Source organism: Saccopteryx leptura, chromosome 3 (genome assembly GCF_036850995.1).
Source record: "Saccopteryx leptura isolate mSacLep1 chromosome 3, mSacLep1_pri_phased_curated, whole genome shotgun sequence".
NCBI classification, from domain to species: domain Eukaryota; kingdom Metazoa; phylum Chordata; class Mammalia; order Chiroptera; family Emballonuridae; genus Saccopteryx; species Saccopteryx leptura.
This window is the reverse complement of record NC_089505.1, coordinates 370,877,411-370,899,472: the sequence shown is the minus strand read 5'-3', so window position 1 is coordinate 370,899,472 and position 22,062 is coordinate 370,877,411. Positions and strand designations below refer to the sequence as shown.

The following is a 22,062-nucleotide window of genomic DNA, read 5'->3' as shown; positions in this document are numbered from 1 at the left end:
TCGGGCTGTGGAGTCCAGGGCGGGTCTCGGTCCCTCGGCCCAGCATCAGAACCACAGCCCATCAGACCCCCACGCCCAGACTCCAGAGGTCACACCCACTCAGGCTGCAGCTCCGCCTCTCCCCTGCCCCGTGCAGGCACACGGTGGGGGTGCACATCCACACAGGGCGACAGGGACACAGGCAGGGACAGGGACACACGGAGACACGCTCCCAGCGCCCAGGATGCCACTTTTTCATTATCTTACGCGTCTCTTCTGCAATAAAATTCCTTAATTAAAACATGAATATTTAAAATGACCCTTGAGAGAAATGGCCCCATCTCACCAGAGGCAGAAGAATGTGGGGGGGGGGAGTGAGACAGAGAGACGAGAGACACACACAGAGACCCCCAGTGGGAGGCGTCTCAGCGTGGGCGGGCAGCGGGCGGCGGGCAGAGAGGGAACAGTTGCTGTGGCCCCAGGAACACTGGCCGAGTCAGACGCGTGACGCGGCCATGTGGCATCTGAACAGGCCGGGCGGGGGGGGGCCGGGCTGAAAGTGGGCCACGGGCTGGCCTGGGCCGCCTGCTCGCTCCCTGGCAGGCCGGCGCACAGCCTTCCGGGGGAAGTGAAGGACGCGGGGGTGAAGTTCCGGGCATAGGGCTCAGTGGGCAGATCTGGGTCTGGCACCTGGCCTCGCTCAGCGATGTGTCTTCTGAATGATTGCTGGACCTCTCTGGTCCACATGCCACCCCATCCCCCACACACGTGCACAGGCGTGTGCTGACCCCCCCTGCACAGCTCAGTGCACAAGCCCCGAGTGTCCGGGACCGTCACGCAGCCAGAGCTGGCTCTGCCGTCAGTGGGACCTCCCCTGGGTGACCCTGGGCTGCTGTCAGCGGACCCTCCCCTGTGTGACCCTGGGCTGCCGTCAGTCAGTGGACCCTCCCCTGTGTGACCGTCAGTGGGCCCTCCCCTGGGTGACCCTGGGCTGCCGTCAGTGGGCCCTCCCCTGTGTGACCGTCAGTGGACCCTCCCCTGTGTGACCCTGGGCTGCTGTCAGTGGACCCTCCCCTGTGTGACCCTGGGCTGCTATCAGTGGGCCCTCCCCTGTGTGACCGTCGGTGGGCCCTCCCCTGTGTGACCCTGGGCTGCCGTCAGTGGGCCCTCCCCTGTGTGACCGTCGGTGGGCCCTCCCCTGTGTGACCCTGTGTGACCGTCAGTGGACCCTCCCCTGTGTGACCGTCAGTGGACCCTCCCCTGTGTGACCCTGCGCTGCTGTCAGTGGGCCCTCCCCTGTGTGATCCTGGGCTGCCGTCAGTGGGCCCTCCCCTGTGTGACCGTCAGTGGACCCTCCCCTGTGTGATCCTGGGCTGCTGTCAGTGGGCCCTCCCCTGTGTGACCGTCAGTGGACCCTCCCCTGTGTGACCCTGCGCTGCTGTCAGTGGGCCCTCCCCTGTGTGATCCTGGGCTGCCGTCAGTGGGCCCTCCCCTGTGTGACCCTGGGCTGCCTTCCTGCCTCTATGCCTTGTTCTACTCGAGATGCATCTGTGGGTGCCGGGCACGTCCCCACATGGGGCACAGCAGTGAGCGAGCCAACACCCCTGCTCTGCGGGCTTACATCGTCCTAGCAGGGTCAGGGAATGGGGAAGGGACCCCACACATACAGGAACTTATCTAGTGCGTTCACGGTCCACCCTTGGGGGGAACAGGGACCTATGGGGTGGACACTGGGGCTGGGGCTGCTGCCATTTAAACAGCTCGTCCAGGTGGGCCTCCCTGAGAAGAAACAGTTGAGCAAGGGCTTGAGAGAGAAAGCCAGCCCTCTGGGCGCCCGGGAGGAGCCTTCCTGGGGAAGGAACAGTCCAGGCTCAGGCCCTGGGGCCGGAGGCGGCCTCGGGGAGGGGGGTCGCCAATCCCACGGGCTGCTGGAGGAGCCTGCTGGTTAATACGCAGCGGCTTCCGGCACAAAGTGAGCACTCCAACATGGCTGCTGTCACACCTCCTGCAATCACATCACCCCACCTCGCGGGACCGTTCTGGGTCCAGGGCACAGACGGCACTGGGGTCCGAGCGGTCCCCACCTCGCGGGACCGTTCTGGGTCCAGGGCACAGACGGCGCTGGGGTCCGAGCGGTCTCCACCTCGCGGGACCGTTCTGGGTCCAGGGCACAGACGGCACTGGGGTCTGGGCGGTCTCCTAGCCTGGAGGCCCAGGGCACAGACGGCACTGGGGTCCGAGCGGTCCCCACCTCGCGGGACCATTCTGGGTCCAGGGCACAGACAGCACTGGGGTCCGAGCGGTCTCCACCTCGCAGGACCGTTCTGGGTCCAGGGCACAGACGGCACTGGGGTCCGAGCGGTCCCCACCTCGCGGGACCGTTCTGGGTCCAGGGCACAGACGGCACTGGGGTCCGAGCAGTCTCCACCTCGCGGGACCATTCTGGGTCCAGGGCACAGACGGCACTGGGGTCTGAGCGGTCTCCACCTCGCAGGACCGTTCTGGGTCCAGGGCACAGACGGCACTGGGGTCCGAGCGGTCCCCACCTCGCGGGACCGTTCTGGGTCCAGGGCACAGACGGCACTGGGGTCCGAGCAGTCTCCACCTCACGGGACCATTCTGGGTCCAGGGCACAGACGGCACTGGGGTCCGAGCGGTCTCCACCTCACAGGACCATGCTGGGTCCAGGGCACAGACAGCACTGGGGTCCGAGCGGTCTCCACCTCGCAGGACCGTTCTGGGTCCAGGGCACAGACGGCACTGGGGTCCGAGCAGTCTCCACCTCACGGGACCGTTCTGGGTCCAGGGCACAGACGGCGCTGGGGTCCGAGCCGTCTCCACCTCGCGGGACCGTTCTGGGTCCAGGGCACAGACGGCACTGGGGTCCGAGCGGTCTCCACCTCGCGGGACCGTTCTGGGTCCAGGGCACAGACGGCACTGGGGTCCGAGCAGTCCCCACCTCGCGGGACCGTTCTGGGTCCAGGGCACAGACGGCACTGGGGTCCGAGCGGTCTCCACCTCGCGGGACCGTTCTGGGTCCAGGGCACAGACGGCACTGGGGTCTGAGCGGTCCCCACCTCGCGGGACCGTTCTGGGTCCAGGGCACAGACGGCACTGGGGTCTGAGCAGTCTCCACCTCGCGGGACCGTTCTGGGTCCAGGGCACAGACGGCACTGGGGTCCGAGCAGTCTCCACCTCGCGGGACCGTTCTGGGTCCAGGGCACAGACGGCACTGGGGTCCGAGCAGTCTCCACCTCACAGGACCGTTCTGGGTCCAGGGCACAGACGGCACTGGGGTCCGAGCGGTCTCCTGGCCCGGAGGACGACACGTGTCGCCCCCTCCCCTCCCACCCAGAGCGCAGCCACCCCGTCATGGCCTCTGCGCTGTGCTAGGTCGGCATCGCCGAAGATGGCCCCGCACAGAGCCCAACCCCGAAGCACACACGTCCACACTCGTGTGCGCGCTCACACGTGAATACTATGTAGTACACACAGACACACACGCCTGCCCATCGTCCTCTGAGCACCGCCAGCCATTCCCTCTCAGGACTCCACACCAGCCCCGCCTGCCCGCCCGCCCCTCCCAGTGTCCTGTCTGTGCCCCGGCCCCCACTCCCTCTGCCCACTAATCAACAAACCAGTCCCCGCTGGGCGCCTGCAGCCTGCCCTCCCTGCCCTGGCTCCGCCCTCTGGGCCCAGACGGCCCTGTGGCCCTGTGCATTCACAGCGTGAGCAGTGAGCGGTGTTGGCGCGGTCAGCCCTGCCTAAAGCCCTCTAGAAACCCCTCTCAGGAGAGCGGGTCACCCCTGCCTAAAGCCCTCTAGAAACCCCTCTCAGGAGAGCGGGTCAGCCCTGCCTAAAGCCCTCTAGAAACCCCTCTCAGGAGAGCGGGTCAGCCCTGCCTAAAGCCCTCTAGAAACCCCTCTCAGGAGAGCAGGTCAGCCCTGCCTAAAGCCCTCTAGAAACCCCTCTCAGGAGAGCGGGTCACCCCTGCCTAAAGCCCTCTAGAAACCCCTCTCAGGAGAGCGGGTCACCCCTGCCTAAAGCCCTCTAGAAACCCCTCTCAGGAGAGCTGGTCAGCCCTGCCGGGCTCCCCGCTGCGCCCCAACTCCGGCCTCGGAGCACACTGCAGGTGCGCGGGGGGGGGGGGTGCGGCGCTGTCTCCCACCAGGACACACGCTCCCGCCACTGGCTGTCACTCTTGGGTCACGCCAGCCCTGTCCTCTCAACTTCCGCCGGACATCTCTGCAGGACTCCGACAGCACCCGGCACTGCCCGGCACGGCCACGGCCTCACGACGCTCACAGAGAGACCAGCTCCTGCGTATTCGGTGTCCTGTGACCCGGGCCGGGGGCCATTGTCTCCAGTGTGACCACATAGCCCTTTGCAGATGAAGAAACCAAGGCCCAGGGGGCAGGTGACCGCCGGGCAGTGGCCGAGCACAGTGACCACTCTGTCCTCCTGCATCCTCCCCCCTCCCAGACCAGATGTATCTATCCTTCAGGTCTCTGCTCCTCAGCAGCTGCCCAAGCCAAGGTCACAGTGACCTTGCCCAGCTTCAAGGTCAGTCCTCCCAGCCTCCTAACCGCGCGGCTGGGGAGGTGCACAAAGCAATGGATGTGTCCCCCATCTTGATGGGACATTTTCTGCTGGTTTCCTGGATGTCCCACCCGCGCCCCCTCCTGAGTGCTCTGCCCACCCCTCCCCTTCTCTGAAGCTGTGTTTCCAGCTCACGGTGGCATCGAATACGAAACCCAGGGCCGGGGAGCACAATCAGAGCCAGGTTCCAGGATCACCAGGTTCCTCTGTACCCCACACGCTGATTTTATACCTTTAAAGGTGTTATTCTGAGAAGCAGTCCATCGGTCTCACCGGCTCAGGAGAGGCTAAGGGCCCTGGACAACGTCAGCCCCCTGCCCCCAGCATGGAACACCCAGCCCAGCCTGGGCCCTGGATGCCTGGCATCCATGTCCAGCTGCCTGGCATCTCAAGCTTGACAGTCTGAGACAAGGTGTCCCCTGCTGCCCTCCTATCCGAGCCACTGCCACAGCCGCCCGCATACCCCCAGGAGCACCCTGGCCCTCTGCCTGTCCAGCCCCACCCAGCGTCCCATCTGCTAATAGCACTCTCTTCCCCAGGCCCCCGTCACCACGCAGGACGCGCCCCGCCCCCTCTGCCAGCTGACAGCACACGCCCAGCCTCTGCCCTGCGCGCGCCCCGCCCCCTCTGCCAGCTGACGGCACACGCCCCGCCCCTCTGCACACGCCCAGCCTCTGCCCTGCCCGCGCCCCGCCCCCCTGCCGAGCTGACGGCACACGCCCCGCCCCTCTGCACACGCCCAGCCTCTGCCCTGCCCGCGCCCCGCCCCCCTGCCGAGCTGACGGTACACGCCCCGCCCCCTCTGCACACGCCCAGCCTCTGCCCTGCCCGCGCCCCGCCCCCTCTGCACACGCCCAGCCTCTGCCCTGCCCGCACCCCGCCCCTCTGCACACGCCCAGCCTCTGCCCTGCCCGCGCCCCGCCCTCTCTGCCAGCTGACAGCACACGCCCAGCCTCTGCCCTGCCTGCGCCCCGCCCCCCTGCCGAGCGGACAGCACACGCCCAGCCTCTGCCCTGCCCGTGCCCCGCCCCCTCTGCCGAGCAGACAGCACACGCCCCGCCCCCTCTGCACACGCCCAGCCTCTGCCCTGCCCGCGCCCCGCCCCCCTGCCGAGCAGACAGCACACGCCCCGCCCCCTCTGCACACGCCCAGCCTCTGCCCTGCCCGCGCCCCGCCCCCTCTGCACACGCCCAGCCTCTGCCCTGCCCTTGGCGAGCAGTGCCGTTCTCAACATTCCCAGGGCTCTCCTGCACCTCTCCTAGAACCCTGAACTTGGCCCCTGGTCCAAGAGACCCCTGACCTCTGGCCCCAGTGGCCTTTTCCCGGGTTGTACCCAAGATGCTGTCCTAGTACCTCCGTACCCGGTCCGTGAGGGCCGGCCTGGGTTGTGGGTTGTCACAGTCGAGCCCCCGGGGCCTGGGCACCTTGCAGGTGCTCGGTCACATCTGCTGTCTGAATGGTTTTTACAGTCACACCACACTCATCCCCAACTCGCCTCTCCTGACCACGTCACCGAACAGCCCACTGTTCCTGTTTCCTTCATGCAGCCCATTTCCCAAGAGGCCCCTACTGGCCCCGGCCACCGGCCACAGCAGCCTGCTCGCTGGCCTTTCAGATGATCTCACTTTCCAAAGAGGAAGGACCCTCCCGGCCAGAGATGTAGCACTCCCTCACCTGGGAGAAATCCACGTCCCTTCCTTCCTTCCTTCCCTGGACTCAGCAGGCACAAGCCATGCACTGGCCTGCCCCCCCTACTCCCCCACCCCCCGTCACCAGCACCCCGGCCGCCTGCCTGTCTCTGTACGGGCTTCCCTGACAGCGCTCAGGTGCCGGGTGGCCAGGACAGCCCTGCTGTCCGCCCAGAGAGCCGCCCCGCCCAGGGCCCTCTCCTGGCCAGCCACTCACCTGGAGCGCCGTCTCTGCCCCGGTCCTGGGTCAGGCTGGTGAGGCAGTTCTCCGGGCCACCAGCCACGCCGTCCCTCAGGCAGACGTCGCCACGGGGGGCCAGAGGACCGGAGGCAGGGTCGCCGGCGTGCCCGCCCAGGCAGGCGCAGGGGGTCTGCATGATGCCGCAGGGGTGTGAGCTGTGGCTGCCGGCCAGACAGGCGTCCAGCCAGCGGCAGAGCATCTGGCAGGCGGCCCGGCTGGGGCTGCGGTTGCCCACCACCAGGTACTCCACGGAGAAGTCGTCCCCCGGGGACCCGGGGGCCCCCTCCGGCTGCGGCGGCTGCTGACGCTGCATCTGCAGGAACTGCTTGCTGGCCTGCAGGAAGGCCAGGGGCGCCGAGGGGTCGCAGAGATGCAGCACCTCGTCGAAGCTCTCCACGCCCAGGTAGGTGCGTGTGGACTCCAGGAATGAGTCGAACTGGTAGGTGCGCACGCGGCCGGCGCCAGGGCCGCAGGGCGCGGGCGCCTTGGCCACCTTCATGTAGAGGGTGTAGCGCCGGGGGTCCGGGTTGCGCAGGGTCCAGGAGCAGCGCGAGGCGTTGGCCGGGAAGACGGCGGCCGCCGAGAAGTACCCGAAGAACTTGCCCTGCACCAGCGTGGCGCACGGCTCGGCCCCCGGCCCCGCGTCGGCCCCTGGGGCCGCCCCCGCCCGGCGGCCCAGGAGCAGCAGCAGCAGCAGCGGCAGCGCCGGCCCGAGGACCCAGCAGGCGCCCGGGGCGGCGGGCAGGCCCCTCATCCTAGCTCGCGGGGCCGCTGCGGTTCCGCGGGCTGGGCAGGCAGGCGCGGGCCAGGCCTGGACATGCCAGGGTCTGGCGGCGAGCGGACCGGGCCAGGGGGCCGGGGCCGGGAGCAGGGGCTTCGAGCGAGGGCAGGAGGACAGGCCTTTGGACGACCAAGAGGGCAGCAGGTGCTCCTAATGTCTGGGACCCCGACGTCCGCCTCTGACCACCTGCAGCAGCTGGAAGAGAAGGAGAAGGGGGTGGCATGAGCCCCAGGGGAGACTGGGCGAGGGCAGTGCCCACCTGGACTTTGGGCAGCTGACACAGGCCTGGCATGGCCCTCGTGCACCTGCTCTGTCCACCTGTCCATCTTCCGCTCACCAGTGTGTCCACCTGCAGGGGGAGGGCCCAGCCAGGGGGACAGGGGCCCTCTTCTTCCACCCAGGCCTGGTGCAGGGCATGGTGGGCAGTGCCGAGCCAAGGCCGAGTGCCCGAGGGGCCCTGGCTGTGCCCGTCTGGCCAGGAGCCGGGTGTGGCTCCTGGGGGCTCCAGGCCCGTTGCCTGCCCACTCACCCCTTCACGGTCACAGTGGCTATCCATCTGCCTGGGCCTCTGTGGCCGTCTGTGAGCCCCTGGTGCGGACTGGACTCTCCTGACGGTGCCCCCACCTCTGTCTCCGTCCTCTCAGCAGCCCTCCCTCCTCCGTGCAAACTGTCCAGAAGGGACATGGGGAGTGAGGGACAGAGGAGAAAGGTCTTTCCAGCTGTCCCTGGACTCTCGCTCAGGGTGAGGGTTCAGAGACCCTCCCACGGTCACCTCCTCACAGCAGGAGTGACCAGGTCTTTGAGGGGTTGGGCAGTGAGGGTTCAGACCCCAGGCCCTGGGAATAATAACTGACATCCATGCACGTCCTCCTGTGCTCCCCAACCTACCTGTCCCTGCAGCCTCTCAGCACTCCCTCCGTGCCCTCGTCTGCCTCTGTGCTGGGGACCCCCTGGCCTCTCAGACCCTGCAGTTCCAGGTGGGGAGGGCTGGGGACATGCTGTCACCCAGAGCCATCTGCACTGACCCTGCCTCACCCCTCCTTTCTGAGGCTGGTGCTGCTGTCTGCCCCTATTTCATCATGGGGGCATTGAGGCTCGGAAGGGTAAGTGACTTACCCAAGGTCACAGTGTAGGGGCAGGAGAACTCACACTGGAACCCCAGACTGACCACTAGCACCCCTCCACCCTGCTCCTGCTCCTCACACCCCTGTGGACAGGAAGGCCACCCTGGGGGGGGGGGTGAGCAAGGACACAGAGGAGCCGGCTGGGGCCCAGGAAGCCAGCACTGCCCGTCCCAACCCGCCTCCAGCCAGATCCGGGCCAGTTCCTTCTGCCACAAGGCTCAGTTTCCCCACCGTCCCCAAAGCCCCCAGCTGGGCCACTGGTCCCACACGGCAGCTGAGCCAGTGGGCGAGGGAAGGAGAGTGCCAGCCCGCCCTCCGGAGCGGCTTGGCCTCCCGGTGCCAGCGCCTCCACTCCGCTGAGCGTGCACACACCGGCAGCCTGCCCACAGGGCCTCGCCGCTTCCTGTCGCCTGGGCCCAGCTGGCTGGTGACACAAGGTCAGTCACTGCTCTGCAGTCCCCTCCTGGTGTCCTTCCTACGTGGGCCTTGGAGACAGCGCAGAACTGGCACAGGCCTGGACTCAGGCAAGTCCTTTACCGCCCTGCCTCAGTTTCCCCATCTCACAAATGGGGATGGAGCCTCACTCTCAGCAGGGGGGCATAAACCTTGGACCTGGGGTTTCCCCAGAAATGTGTCAGGGCCCCAGCAGCGAGGAGGTGGGTGAGGGCCCTGGGTCACCAGGGGCAGCACAGCCAGACCTGGCTCTCAGCGTCCCTTCAGTGGCGAGGGTTCAGGTCTCCTGAGAAGGGAACTTGCAAACTTCTCCTTCTGGCCTGTCCGGGCGGAGCTGGGAAGACCCTTGTCCCTTCCGCCTCTAGACCGCTCAGGGGACAGCCTTGGAAGTTGTTGCGGCAGAGTGGCCTGCCCTGACTGCCCAGTCGCGTGGTATGGGGACAGCGAGGCTTGGCCAGGGTCCCACAGCCCGTCTCAGACCCGAGAGGCCGCTGTCCGGCTTCTCCACAGAGGTGGCAGTGCATTCCGGAGCCTGACCGGAGCCAGCCCCAGCTGTGATGCCCTGCAGGCTGGGACCTGACACGCCCTCAGGCCCCCAGCTGGAGCCCTAGCTCCAGGACAGGCTCTCCTTGACGCCCCAGAAAGGACCAGGGACCCAGCCTGGCCCCAGGTGGGTATCAGCACAGCCCTGTGCGAAGGGATCACCCCTGGACGCTGCAGAACCAGACCTCACCCTGCTGGTCACAGGTTTGCTCCACTCTCGGAATGCCCATCCGGGGCGTAAGGCCAACCCACAGTGTCCCGCACCGCGGGCACCAGGTGGCAGTGAGGGTCAGAAGCAGGACAGCACCCCAACCAGAAAGGCCACCCCGGCAGCTGGGGGAAGGGGCCGGGGAAGGCAGGCGAGGGAGGCACGGCGGGCGGGGATGGTGGTGTGGACGGAGGGAGGGAGAACGCTCAGGGGAGAGAGGCGCAGGTGGCCAGCTGCGCTGTGGGGCAGGCAGGGAGTCCCCTCCAGCCTGGACGTAGGAGGTGGGAGGTGCCAGCAGGAGGGCAGGGTTGGGGGTCGGTCAGCATGGAGCCCAGAGCCCCTTCAGGCCGCCGCACCCTCAGGGACCAAGGCTCCGGAGTGAGCCTTCCACAGACTCTGGGGCCAGAGAGAGCCTAAACGCGCCCACACGTGGGGTTCCCACAGGTTCCCTGAGCCCTGAGGTCCCGCAGAGGAGGCCACAGAGGCCACCAGGGACCAAGGTGGGGAGGGGGCAGCAGGGTTGAAGTCACTTCCTGGCATCCTCTAGGACATCTCTGACTTGAATGGTTTCACGCCCTGACTCTGTCGGCCAGGGGCTGGCCCAGCCACGAGTCTGAGCACCGTGGGCCCAGCCTGGCCCTGCCTCTTCTGGCTGGGGCACCGGGCAGAGCTGGGCAGGAGGCCCAGGCTGTCAGTGCGGACGGCTCCTGCGCCTGCCAGCGGTCACTCAGCCTCCACTTGCTCACGACCCACCCGCCCTGCCCCCCAGCACACCCCGGTCCTCTCCAGCGGCTGAGGCACCTTCACCCCCAGCATCTGCCTGCTCAGGACCCTTCATCAAGACTATGGGTCAGTAGCTGAGAGGCCCTCCAAGGCCGGCCCCGGAGGCAAGAGACACGTGGGCAGGGGCCACGTCCTCCTGGGGCAGACTGGCCGATTGGGTCTATCCCAGGCCTGGGGGGACGGAATCTGAGATGGCGTAGGGGCATGGGGGGGAGGTCCTGACTCCAACCAGCACCTGGGGCAGTGTCCTGGAGGGGGCAGTGCCTGGGCGGGGCAGTGTCCTGGAGGGGGCAGTGTCCTGGAGGGGGCAGTGTCCTGGAGGGGGCAGTGCCTGGGCGGGGCAGTGTCCTGGAGGGGGCAGTGTCTGGGCGGGGCAGTGTCCTGGAGGGGGCAGTGTCCTGGAGGGGGCAGTGCCTGGGCAGGGCAGTGTCCTGGAGGGGGCAGTGTCTGGGCAGGGCAGTGCCTGGGCGGGGCAGTGTCCTGGAGGGGGCAGTGTCCTGGAGGGGGCAGTGTCCTGGAGGGGGCAGTGTCTGGGCAGGGCAGTGCCTGGGCGGGGCAGTGCCTGGGCGGGGCAGTGTCCTGGAGGGGGCAGTGTCCTGGAGGGGGGCAGTGTCCTGGAGGGGGCAGTGTCCTGGAGGGGGCAGTGCCTGGGCGGGGCAGTGTCCTGGAGGGGGCAGTGTCCTGGAGGGGGCAGTGTCCTGGAGGGGGCAGTGCCTGGGCGGGGCAGTGTCCTGGACGGGGCAGTGCCTGGGCGGGGCAGTGTCCTGGAGGGGGCAGTGTCCTGGACGGGGCAGTGCCTGGGCGGGGCAGTGTCCTGGAGGGGGCAGTGTCCTGGAGGGGGCAGTGCCTGGGCAGGGCAGTGTCCTGGACGGGGCAGTGCCTGGGCAGGGCAGTGTCCTGGAGGGGGCAGTGTCCTGGATGGGGCAGTGCCTGGGCGGGGCAGTGTCCTGGAGGGGGCAGTGTCCTGGAGGGGGCAGTGTCCTGGACGGGGCAGTGCCTGAGCGGGGCAGTGTCCTGGAGGGGGCAGTGTCCTGGACGGGGCAGTGCCTGGGCGGGGCAGTGTCCTGGAGGGGGCAGTGTCCTGGACGGGGCAGTGCCTGGGCGGGGCAGTGTCCTGGAGGGGGCAGTGTCCTGGAGGGGGCAGTGCCTGGGCGGGGCACTCGGCTAAGTGTGATCAGGGTTCCTCTGACTGCTGGGTGGGGAGGCAGGCCGGGAGAGCAGAGGGGGTGGTGTCTGGCCAGGAGGACAGTTAGAGGGGAGACAGGGTCGGGGAGACGACCAGGCTTCCAGCTGGGCGGGCGATGGGTGCTGGGAGCTCTCACAGGGAGCAGGCGAGTGTGCACACGTGTGCGTGCAATCACATACATATCGGTGTCTGTGCCTCTGTGCGTGCAGTGCATGTGTGGGCACATATGTCTGGGTGCGCATGCCTGTGTCTGTGCATGCACATGTGTGTACGCATGTGTGTCCATGTGTCCATGTGTGCAGCATGCTTGCCCAAGGTCACATGGCAGGAGGGCAAGCTCAGTGTGAGCTGGGTGTGTTGGGCACTGGGGTGGAGACCAGGGCTGGGAGAGGGGTCCCTGTGAGAAAGGGAGCGTTTAGGGAAAGCCCACCGGCCAGGCCGGAGCCCCGAGGAACCCTGAGGAGCAGGATCCTGTAGGAGGAGGTCTGGCCGAGTGAAAGGCTGTCTCCACGCTAGGAGCCCCCGTGCTGGGCTCTGGGGGCTGGCCATGCCCCTCCCCCTCGGCCACACCCAGCGCCCAGGCCCCTGCTGGCCAAAGGCGAGGGGCTGGAAGAGGCTGTTGGGTATTGACCGCAGTGCAGGAGGCCCATGTGGTCGCTGGTCACTCCTCTCTGTAAGTTTTCACAGAAGGACTGGCTGTCCACGCCCCCAGACTACAAGCTGCTTGACTGTCCACTCCCCGAGACCGCAAGCCACTGTGTAGTGACTGGTTCCGCTATCCCGGCCTGGGTCGCTGCAGCCTTCATCAGCCACTGCCCTCTTGGGCTTCCAAGGACAACGACCAATCAGTCCCCAAGCTCCCTGGGGAGCCCACCTCTCCTGTCACCTTCTCAAGACCAAAATGCCCTCGCTGCCAGGAAGTTCTTCCTGGTATCCAGCCCCCAACCCTTTGGCCACCTATGCCTGTCCCTGCCATGTGACCTCCCAGAGCCTGCAAAGTGGCCTTGGGGTGAAGCGGGGAGCCCTGAGCAGGGGGCCACCTTGGGGTGAAGCGGGGAGCCCTGAGCAGGGGGCCACCTTGGGGTGAAGCGGGGAGCCCTGAGCAGGGGGCCACCTTGGGGTGAAGCGGGGAGCCCCGAGCAGGGGGGTGGAGGCCACCTTGGGGTGAAGGGGGGAGCCCCGAGCAGGGGGGTGGAGGCCACCTTGGGGTGAAGCGGGGAGCCCTGAGCAGGGGGCCACCTTGGGGTGAAGCGGGGAGCCCTGAGCAGGGGGCCACCTTGGGGTGAAGCGGGGAGCCCCGAGCAGGGGGGTGGAGGCCACCTTGGGGTGAAGCGGGGAGCCCTGAGCAGGGGGCCACCTTGGGGTGAAGCGGGGAGCCCTGAGCAGGAGGCCACCTTGGGGTGAAGGGGGAGCCCTGAGCAGGAAGCCACCTTGGGGTGAAGGGGGAGCCCTGAGCAGGAGGCCACCTTGGGGTGAAGGGAGGAGCCCCGAGCAGGGGGCCACCTTGGGGTGAAGGGGGGAGCCCCGAGCAGGGGGCCACCTTGGGGTGAAGGGAGGAGCCCCGAGCAGGGGGCTACCTTGGGGTGAAGGGGGAGCCCTGAGCAGGGGGCCACCTTGGGGTGAAGGGAGGAGCCCCGAGCAGGGGGCCACCTTGGGGTGAAGGGGGAGCCCTGAGCAGGGGGCCACCTTGGGGTGAAGGGGGAGCCCCGAGCAGGGGGCCACCTTGGGGTGAAGCGGGGAGCCCTGAGCAGGGGGCCACCTTGGGGTGAAGCGGGGAGCCCTGAGCAGCAGGCCACCTTGGGGTGAAGGGGGGAGCCCTGAGCAGGGGGTGGAGGCCACCAGAGACAGAGGAGAGGAGAGTGGAGGGAGACTTGAGAAAGCCAGCCATGCCACCTGGGGATGAGGAGCTGGGGGTGACATCAAGGAGAATGTGACGATGACGGCCACTTACCGAGTGTTGACCATGTACCAGGTCTGAGATCTTTTAGCCCCCCCCTTGTTAACCTCACAGCCTGGTCACACAGCAGGAGCACTGACCCCACACCAAGGCTCTCGGGTCACCACCGACCGAGCCCAGTGGCCACCTCCCACTTTGTCTCCGGTGTATCAGCACATGTGAGAAACACTGTAGTCAGAGGCGCTGGTGCCTCAGTTTCCCTGATGTCGACAAGGGTGGGGGCTAGACGCTGCCCCCGCGGCTCGAGCCTCACCTCAGTCCCTCCCGTCCGACCCTCTTCCCCCAGCCCGGCCTCCACGTCCCCTCCCCGCCCACCCCGGGCTGCCAATGGCGTCCCCAGACACCAGCCACAAAAGGCACTCTGTTGTCCTGCGCGGCCCTCTGAACAGTGCCCGCCTGTGTGTCCTGGGCAGAGGCTGCGCTGGGGGAGGGGGTGGGCACCGTGGCACTGAGGACAGCTCAGGGGCTGGCGGGCAGGAGGGGCTGAGGCAGCACGCAGGAGAGGCCCCCCGGGGGCGCCCCACCGCCCCTGCCCATGGCAGCCTCCGCCCAGCGGCCCTGATCGAGGCACCCTACAGGCCTCACAGACGGACCATGGCAGGTCAGGCAGCGTGGTCACCTGGGAGGCAGAGGCAGGCCCAGGACAAGTGGTCTCATGGGCTTGGGGCCACGAGGAGAGGTCAGGAGAGCCCAGCGGGCCTCCCTCTGTGAGCACAGAGCCACGTGGGCCCCGGGAGAGGCCGCCTCCCTTCCCCACAGCCACCGCAGCCCCTACCCCCAGCCTGTGCCCACCAGGCTCCAGTGCCCACTCTGGCTGTCCTGTGGGGCACCTGGGCTGGCCCTAAGAGCCCCGTGTCATCGTTCCCTCACAGTAAGGACGTGCTGCAGAGCAGTGAAGCACCCTCCAGAGCTGGGAGGCTGCTCAGGTGGGCTGGGCTGCCATCAGGGCCAGACCCCTGAGAAGCCCGCCTTGCCCACCACACCTGCCAGGCCCAGGCCCATGGGAGGCCTCCTTCTCCGGCTTGCCTACCTGGGCACAGGGGCCACTGGTGGAATCTGACAGAGCTGCCCAGGGGAGACCCCCGGAAGGCCCATTGCTGGGGGCTCCCGTACAGAACCTTCCCTGCCTTCCCCACCAACAAAAGGCCTTCCCAGGGAGGCACAGACCCCGGGTCACCCTGGAGCAAGAGCCCGTCAGCCTCCATCCCCCCCACTGACCCAGGTCACTTGGCCCTAGGGTCAACGGTCGGCACTCCGATGGGCCTGGGAGGCCCTGGGCCTCATCACAACTCCTCTTGCCCAGGACTCTGTCACTCTGAACCAGCTGCAGGCTTTGGAGACACCCCTGCACGCAAGCTCCCAAGCCTTCGCTTACACCATGCGCCTCCGTGGGCTGCCCTGGCCAGCGCTCGTCCCTCAGGGGACAAGATGGCTGCCTGAGCAAGCCTTACGTGAGCCTGCAGAGCGTCCCAGGAGTGAACGTGCCCTCTCCCTGGACCCCCATGGCACTGCAAGCACGCACACACATGTACACGCATGCATGCGCATGTCCACACGTGCACACGTTTGCACACATGCACAAGTATGCAATGGCACACATAGTGAGGACTGTGACAGCATCTGTCCCATGGGCTGGGGCATCCCCATGGGGCAGAAGTGGGGGATTCTCATGAGGAGGGGAAGCCCCTGGAATTCTGGGTGTGACACATGTCATTCATTCACCTCTCCGCTCATTGTCCCCCTTCTCGGTACCCACTGTGAGCCCCTGTGCCCCGAGACAGAGGCTCTGCTGCTGTGCCCACCCAGCTCTTGGCCCACAAGTGACACCCCCATCCACAGCCCACACCACGCAGGATCTGGGTTCCCCAGCAGGAGGGGCTCATCCAAGGTCACCCGCTCAAGGTCACAGCGTCAAGGTCGGTAGAGGCAGTCGGGGCAATCTCCAGGGGCTGCCCTGGGTGGAATGCGCTGAGGTCCCAGGGGCATCCTGGGCAGGCCTGGTGGGTGCAGGGGTAACAGACAGGTAATAGCCTGGATGTGTGGCACGGTACCCTGGCTCCTAACGGACCCCCACCTGCCCCAACACGGCTGCAGCGGGACTGTGGGGTTCAAGGCGGAGGCGGGGCCGCACGCAGCCTCAGTGCTCAGAGGAGCCGGGGCTGCCCGCCCGGAAGCTGCACCCAGGGGAGCAGGGCCCCGTCCTGGGTCTGCTGACACCCAACGGGTGCCCGCTGCCCTCTGTCTGGGGTGGCTGGAGCAAGAGAGGTCAACAGAGTGTGGGGCTGGGCCTTCGGACCGGGTATGGACAGGATGAGCAGGACTGCGGGGCCCAGGGCCGGGCCGGGCTGGGCACTGAGGATGGTGTGAGTGCAGGTGAGCTGCACACGCGTGTGAGTGCCCCAGGACGTGCGTGGGGTGTGGGTGAGGGTGCGCTGTCGTGGGAGGGGGCAGCGCCTGTGGGTGTGGCGGGAAGCGAGGCTCTCTGCTCCTTTCCACTCAGATCTGAAGTCACTCCCACACGTGCCTCAGGGGACAGGATGTGCCCCGTCCAGACCGGGTCATCCAGACCGGGTCCTCCCCGAGACCTGCCCCCACAGCCCCAGCCTGCTTCCCGGTGCTTCCCGGTACACTGGGCACAGGCTCACGGAGCTGTGGGTCAAAACCACCTCGCCAGGCAGGAGGGCGGGTCCTGTCTGACTCCCCGGGGCTCCGGTCCGGGCACAGGAAGGAAGGGCACGGACTTCAGGGGACAGGCGGGGGCTTGGTGCTCCCTCCGACCTCACTCCGGTTTGGATCAGTGACAGGTTAAGGCCCCTCTGGGTCACCCTCCAGACCACTGAGGCCCCACTTGCCAGCCATTCCTCTGCTTTCTCACCACTCCAGGGACCCGCAACCCCCATTCAGTCAAGTCAGCACCCCCAAAACTGGTCTCCAAGTCCCCAGGGAACTGCCTGGGCTGGAGCCTGAGTCTGGTCACCTGCCCTGCTGCCTCTTCTGGTCTCTGGCAGAGCTCAGGCTGGGATCCCACAGTCACCTGGCAGGGCCCAGCAGGCCATGGGGACCCTGTCTGTACCCCTCGGGGTGAGGCCTCAAGGACACCCACAGACCTCTGTGGGCAGGAAGATGGCGGTAGGACCAGCATGAAGATGACCGGGGAGGATTCTGGGGGCCCCAGGGGTGGGATGAGTTGGGGAGGGGGCAATGGTGGGCCCAGGGGGTGAGATGAAGTGGGGTGGGGTGGGGTGAGGGTGGGGTGAGCCAGGTGCCCATGGGTACACAGAACACTTCCATTTGTCGAAACAGCTTACAGCACTGACACACAGGACTGTGCTTGTGTGGCACAGAACCTTCTGGAAGGACAGTGGAACCATTAAGATGGTTCACAGGATGGGAAGACGGGCTCTGGGGTGAAGAGACTCGCTTGGCACCGCAGCCCTTTGGCGCTCTTTCCACCACTTGTCACTAGAAAGGAGTTACTAAGAAAAAGAAGGGCGAAGACACAAAGCAGGGCATGGGGGGCCCCTGTTTGGCGCTCTGTATGTTGCCCGGGGCTCTAGCCTCGTCCCCACCGCACAGCCTGAGAGACAGAGGCGCAGGGGAAGTCGCCATGGGACCCAGATCTCCTCACTGCAGTCCCAGGGTGTCCTGGAAGGGAGGAGGGTCCCTGCCCTTGTCGCCTGCACTGTGCAGAGGCCGGGCCATCAGCTTGCCCCCTGAAGCTCGTGCCTCTCAGCCTCACCCCCCACCCGGTAACGGTCATGAGCAGGAGAGGGAGGAGGGACTCTCCTCTCTGCCTTGCCAGCCTGGACAGCTCCAGGATGTGGACATCTGCAGGGGACACAGACTCCAGGCAGTGGCTCTTCCACGCTGTGCCTGCCTTTTCTGTGAGGTGCATGTGTCCCTGTGTCTGCTCATATGCCATGCTGATGGGCGGGGGGGGGGGGATGTCAGGGCAGTGGCCATCCTGTTGAGACAAATGAAGTGAGCAGTACAGTGCAGGCCTGGGCAGGGGCAGCCCCCTGGGCACTCTGCCTCCCTGGGCCCTGCTGCCTGGGAGCGCCATCTCTTCAGCACGTCCATCAGGCTAAGTCACCCCCCTTGTTTAAGACCCTCCTGCGGCCCCCCGAGCCCGAGGCCTGCAGGGTTCTGAGGTCTGGCCCTGCTCCCTTGGAAGCTTCCAGGCTGCCGGTCATCCTTCTTCCAAACTCTCGCCTGGTCTTCACACCTGCACACTCGCCTGCCACAGTCCCTTTGCATGGCTGTTCCCTCCATGGAGAACCTTTTGACCTTTCACCACCACTCACCTAACCCTCTTGGGATCCCCGACTCCGGACACCTGCAGGAGGCAGCTGTCCTCCACTCCCAGAGCCCACTTACCAGCTTGTCAGGGCCTCTGTTCTCCCATATTCCCACCGGTCTTGGTGGGGGAGACCATGCCCTCAGCCTTGTAGGCAGTGCACTCTCAGTGCCAGTGTGCGGTACACGTGGGCACCCACATGTTCAGTATGTGTGTGCATGCTGTCAGTCCACAGTGGTCCTGGGCCCTTTGTGGTTACCCAGAAAGCCTGCCTCTGCCCCACGGCCCAGCTGCCGAAGGGAGGCTGGCGTCAGGGGTCCAGAGAACAGTGGGAGAGAGTGGGTTTGCTAGCATTTACGGCGTTAATAGAACCCTCTAGGTTAGGGGTTATTCCAGACACAAGACTTGCCCACAGGGAAAATGGGGTTCCACTGAACACTGCCATCCAAGGGGCATACAAGACCAGCACCGCGCCACGTACACATGTGGCAGTTTCATGTCTGCACACATACCGGCAGGACTAGCACGTGCATGAGACACACATGTACACATGCACGCATGTCCACAAACACGCTCGCTCACGCCTGTGCCCAGTGCACGAGGTCAGACGAGTTTGGGGAGAGACGAGTGACTAGGGCTCAGGCTGAGCCGCGAGCGAACGGCCTTGGCGGGCGAGAGGAGGAACCGCCAAGCAGCCCGGGACTGCCCAGGATGTGGCGGGCGCCACCGGCCGCGAAGGAGACGGAAGGGGCGGGCAGGGCGGCGGGTGGGCGCGCTCGCCCTCTCCCGGCCGTCCGAGGCAGTGCGCCGCCCTCCGCCTTCCGCCACCGCAGCCCCGCGCCGGCCGCCCAGGCCCAGGTCCCAGGCATCCCCGGGGCCCCAGGACCCGCGCCGGGAGGCGGGGCCGGTTCACACTCGCCAGCTAGGGGGCAAGAGCGCCAAGAGAGGGTGCCGCGCCCTGGCCACTCGCTGGGCCCTGCCCGGGCCGCCTCCTGCCGGACCCCGCGGCGTGTCCGCAGGCGCCGATCTGCCTCGGGACCTGGCCGGCCCGGACGCCGCGGACCCAGTACGTTGCGGGCCCAGCACGTTGGGTCACGAGACGAGGGCCTGGACCGGAAGGGCTCCGAGAGAGTCACCCGCGCCCCCCATTTCGCAGACGCCACCGCCGAGACCCGCGAGGGTCCGGAGCCTGTGGACCAGGGACTGGGAGGGCTCGGCAACTTGGCTGCGTCTCCTCCGCGCCTGGGGACCGGAGGAGTGCGGCGTGGTGCCCAGGGCAACGAATCGCCTTTCCACCCCCGCGCGGGAGCGCGAAGGGGACAAACATTCTTCTCCAGGATTGTAGGGTTGGAGGCGGCAAACTCCCCGCCCGAGCCCCCAGCGCCGCTCCCGCCCGCGTAGCCGCGCACCGCCTTGGCGCATTCTCGCCGGTTTCGGGGCCCTGCCCCCGCCGCCCAAGCTCCAGGGCTCCAGGGCTTCCGAGCCAACAGCCGCCCCCCCAGATCCAGGCGCAACAAGTCTGAAAGCAGCGCGGAGGAACCGCGGGCGAGCGCGGAGGGCGGGCGCAGGGCCTGGCGCGGAGCGCTCCGGGATCCCCGAACGCGCGCAACGTCCGCCTCCGGGGACCCGGCGCGAGCGTCGGCGCGGGCGGCGGGCGCTGGGGGCTGACGCCACGGACAGCTCGCACCCGCTAGCTAGGCTCCGACTCGACGCCGACAGCAGCGCGCCCAGGCGCCCCCGCCCCCTCCTTCGCCTGCTTGACCTTGCTCGGGTGCTCAAAGCCGGACTCCGCGGCACCCGGGCGTCCGGGCGCAGAGTTTCGCTACCGCCCGCGGTCGGAGGGAGCGGCTCCCTCCCTCCACCTCCTCGCAGCCTCCTTGGCTGCGGGGGTCGCGAAGGAATGTGAAGGCTTCAGGGTTCTAGAAGTCGCTATGGCCCCCTCCCCGGACTCCACACACACCTCCGAGACGTTTGAAGGGACCCCGGCCTCGCATCTGCCCCCACGCCCCCCGCCCACGCGGCCGCGGCCAGTCCACCTCAGAGGCTCTTACTCCGAGGGGGCGAGTGTGTCTGTGGGAGAGGGCGCCAAGGAGCTCTTTGGGTCCCCAGGGTGGGATGGGAGCGCAGACCTCCCAACACGTACGCCCAGCGGCCCCACGGGGTGGGGGTGCGAGCCCCCTGCCCACCTACACGCCATTCAACTCGTCAGGAGTTGCCGCTAAGGAATCCTCGCCCCGCACCCGGGGGACGTGATAAGGGGACGCGCGGAGGGAGAGGGCGCTGGAGGAGGGGTGGGCTAGGGCTCGTCCGGTCCCAGCCTGGGTCCCCGCGCTCCAGGAAACTGGGAAATCCAAAATAAAAGTGAAGAGGGGTAGGTGCCCACGGCCCGGGGTCTGGGTGCCAGGCTGGGCACTCGGTCTGGGCTGCCTGGGAAGTCACCCAGCAGGAGCCGCCGCGGCCCGGCGGAGGGACCCGGGCTCAGAGCCGCAGCCTCCGACAAGCGGTTTCCAGCTACGCCGCCGCCTCCCGAGGCAGGCCGGAGATGCGCTCTGTCCGGCCCAAGGGGCCGCGGGCACCAGGGGGGGAGAGCGCCTGGCCAGACCAGAGCTCTCGGCTCCCCGGGGAGGCGGCGCGGACCGCGTCCCATTCTTCGAGGCGGCTCCGAGAGGCTTTCAGCGAGGGCAGTGGCCGCGGAGGGCCAGCGGCCTCTACCCGCTGAGGCTGGGGACCCACGCGCGCCCGGCGCCTGATCTTGCTGCTTTGCGCGGAGAGGGCGCAGGGCCGACCCAAAGTTCGAGGCGGCTTATCCGCGGCCTGTCCGACCGAGTGGAAAAGAAGGCGACAAGGAAACAGCCAGGGCGTGTGTGTGTGTGTTTGGGGGCAGGGGAGCTATCTGGAGGGAAGAGACCCTCTGGGGAGTCTCCCCGCCAGCGCCGGTCTATTGGTGAGGGCTGCTGGGGAGACCCGGGCTGCTTGTGCACGCCCCCGGGCTCCGTGCGTGGGGGAAGGACATCTCCGGCCTCGAGAGGAGACACTCGAGGGTGTCTCGCCCCAGCCTACCCGGGTCTATGTGTGGCTGTGGGGGGATCGCATCTGGGGTTCTCAAAGACCCCATGCTGCTAGCGTCTGCGTTGGGGGCACAACGGGAACGCCTTCCCCAGCCTGCCCTGGGTCAGTGCCTGCGATGGGAGGGGGCGCCTCCCCCAGCCCAGCTTGCTAGAATATAGACTAGCCAGGCTTCGGGAGTGTGCACTGGGGGGAGGTGAGCAGCTCCAAGGGCCTCTCCCAGGGTCTCCCCCTCCCCAGCTGGCCGGTGCAGGCGCTCGGAGACCTGCCAGATGCCGACGCTGCCGCTGGAGGAGGCAGGGGGCTGGGGGCAGGGAGGTCCCAACTCCCAAGCTCCGAACGCAAACCTCGGAGCTCCCGAGCCCCAAACGGCGAAGTTACGAAGTCCGGGCGGCCGCCCCTCCCCCCCGCTGCGCGCCCCCAGCCCCCAGCCCCCAGCCCCCAGCCCCCAGCCCCCAGCCCCCAGCCCGAGCCTTGCTTACCTTCCCCGGCAGCAGCTGCTCCGCTGGCGGAGACTTGATCCGGCGAGTTGCAGATTCCCAGGAGCGCCTCTCGTCGCCGGCGGCCCAGCCGGGTGCCCGACCGGAGGAGGGGCTCCTCCTGCCGCCGCCGCCCCCGGCCAGACGAAGGCCTAGCCGGACGCCCCCCGGAGCGCCCCCGTCAGCGCGAGCGGGCCCCCCCTCCCACCCCCCCGCCGGCTGAGACCCTCGGACGCCAGGGAGGTCCGGCTGCCCGGGCTGCGGTGATGCAGGGCGCGCGGGCCCGGCCAGGACGCGGCGCCGCCGCCTGTGCTCCCGGCTCGCCGGCTCCGCGCTCGCTCCGCCGGGGCCGCCGCCAACGCCGCGCCCGCCGCCGCCGCCTGCGCCCGCCGCTCCCTCTCCGGCCGCCGCCGCGCTGCTCCTCTCGCCTGCCCCGCTCTTCTCGCCTTTTTTCCCCTTCCAGGGGGGGGGGGGGGCGCGAGCCGAGCCGGGGGCGGGGCGGCGCGGGCACGAGGAGGGGGAGGAGGCCGAGGGCCGGGGAAGGAGGAGGAGAGAGGCAGGCTGCTTCCCCCACCGGGCTGCCGGCGCTCCCCAACCTCTCGCTCTCTGAAACTGGATCCCGAATCGGGAGCCAGAGACCGCATTACGGATTACATCAGGCTTTATAGAGCCTCCAGC

General features: G+C 67.7%; 1 protein-coding gene across 2 annotated transcripts in view; it reads right to left on the bottom strand.

The window, feature by feature from the left end:
- The window catches only part of ADGRB1 (adhesion G protein-coupled receptor B1), a 92,216-nt gene extending 70,680 nt beyond the window's left edge, over positions 1 to 21,536 (bottom strand). For both annotated transcript variants that reach the window (XM_066379614.1, XM_066379615.1), the window contains exons 1-2: positions 21,388 to 21,536; positions 6,484 to 7,483 (exon numbers count right to left, since the gene is read on the bottom strand). In XM_066379614.1, coding sequence (XP_066235711.1) covers positions 6,484 to 7,261 — 778 coding nt within the window. In that variant the 5' untranslated portion in view covers positions 7,262 to 7,483; positions 21,388 to 21,536. The remainder of the gene's footprint in view (positions 1 to 6,483; positions 7,484 to 21,387) is intronic.
- Positions 21,537 to 22,062: the final 526 nt, after the last annotated feature.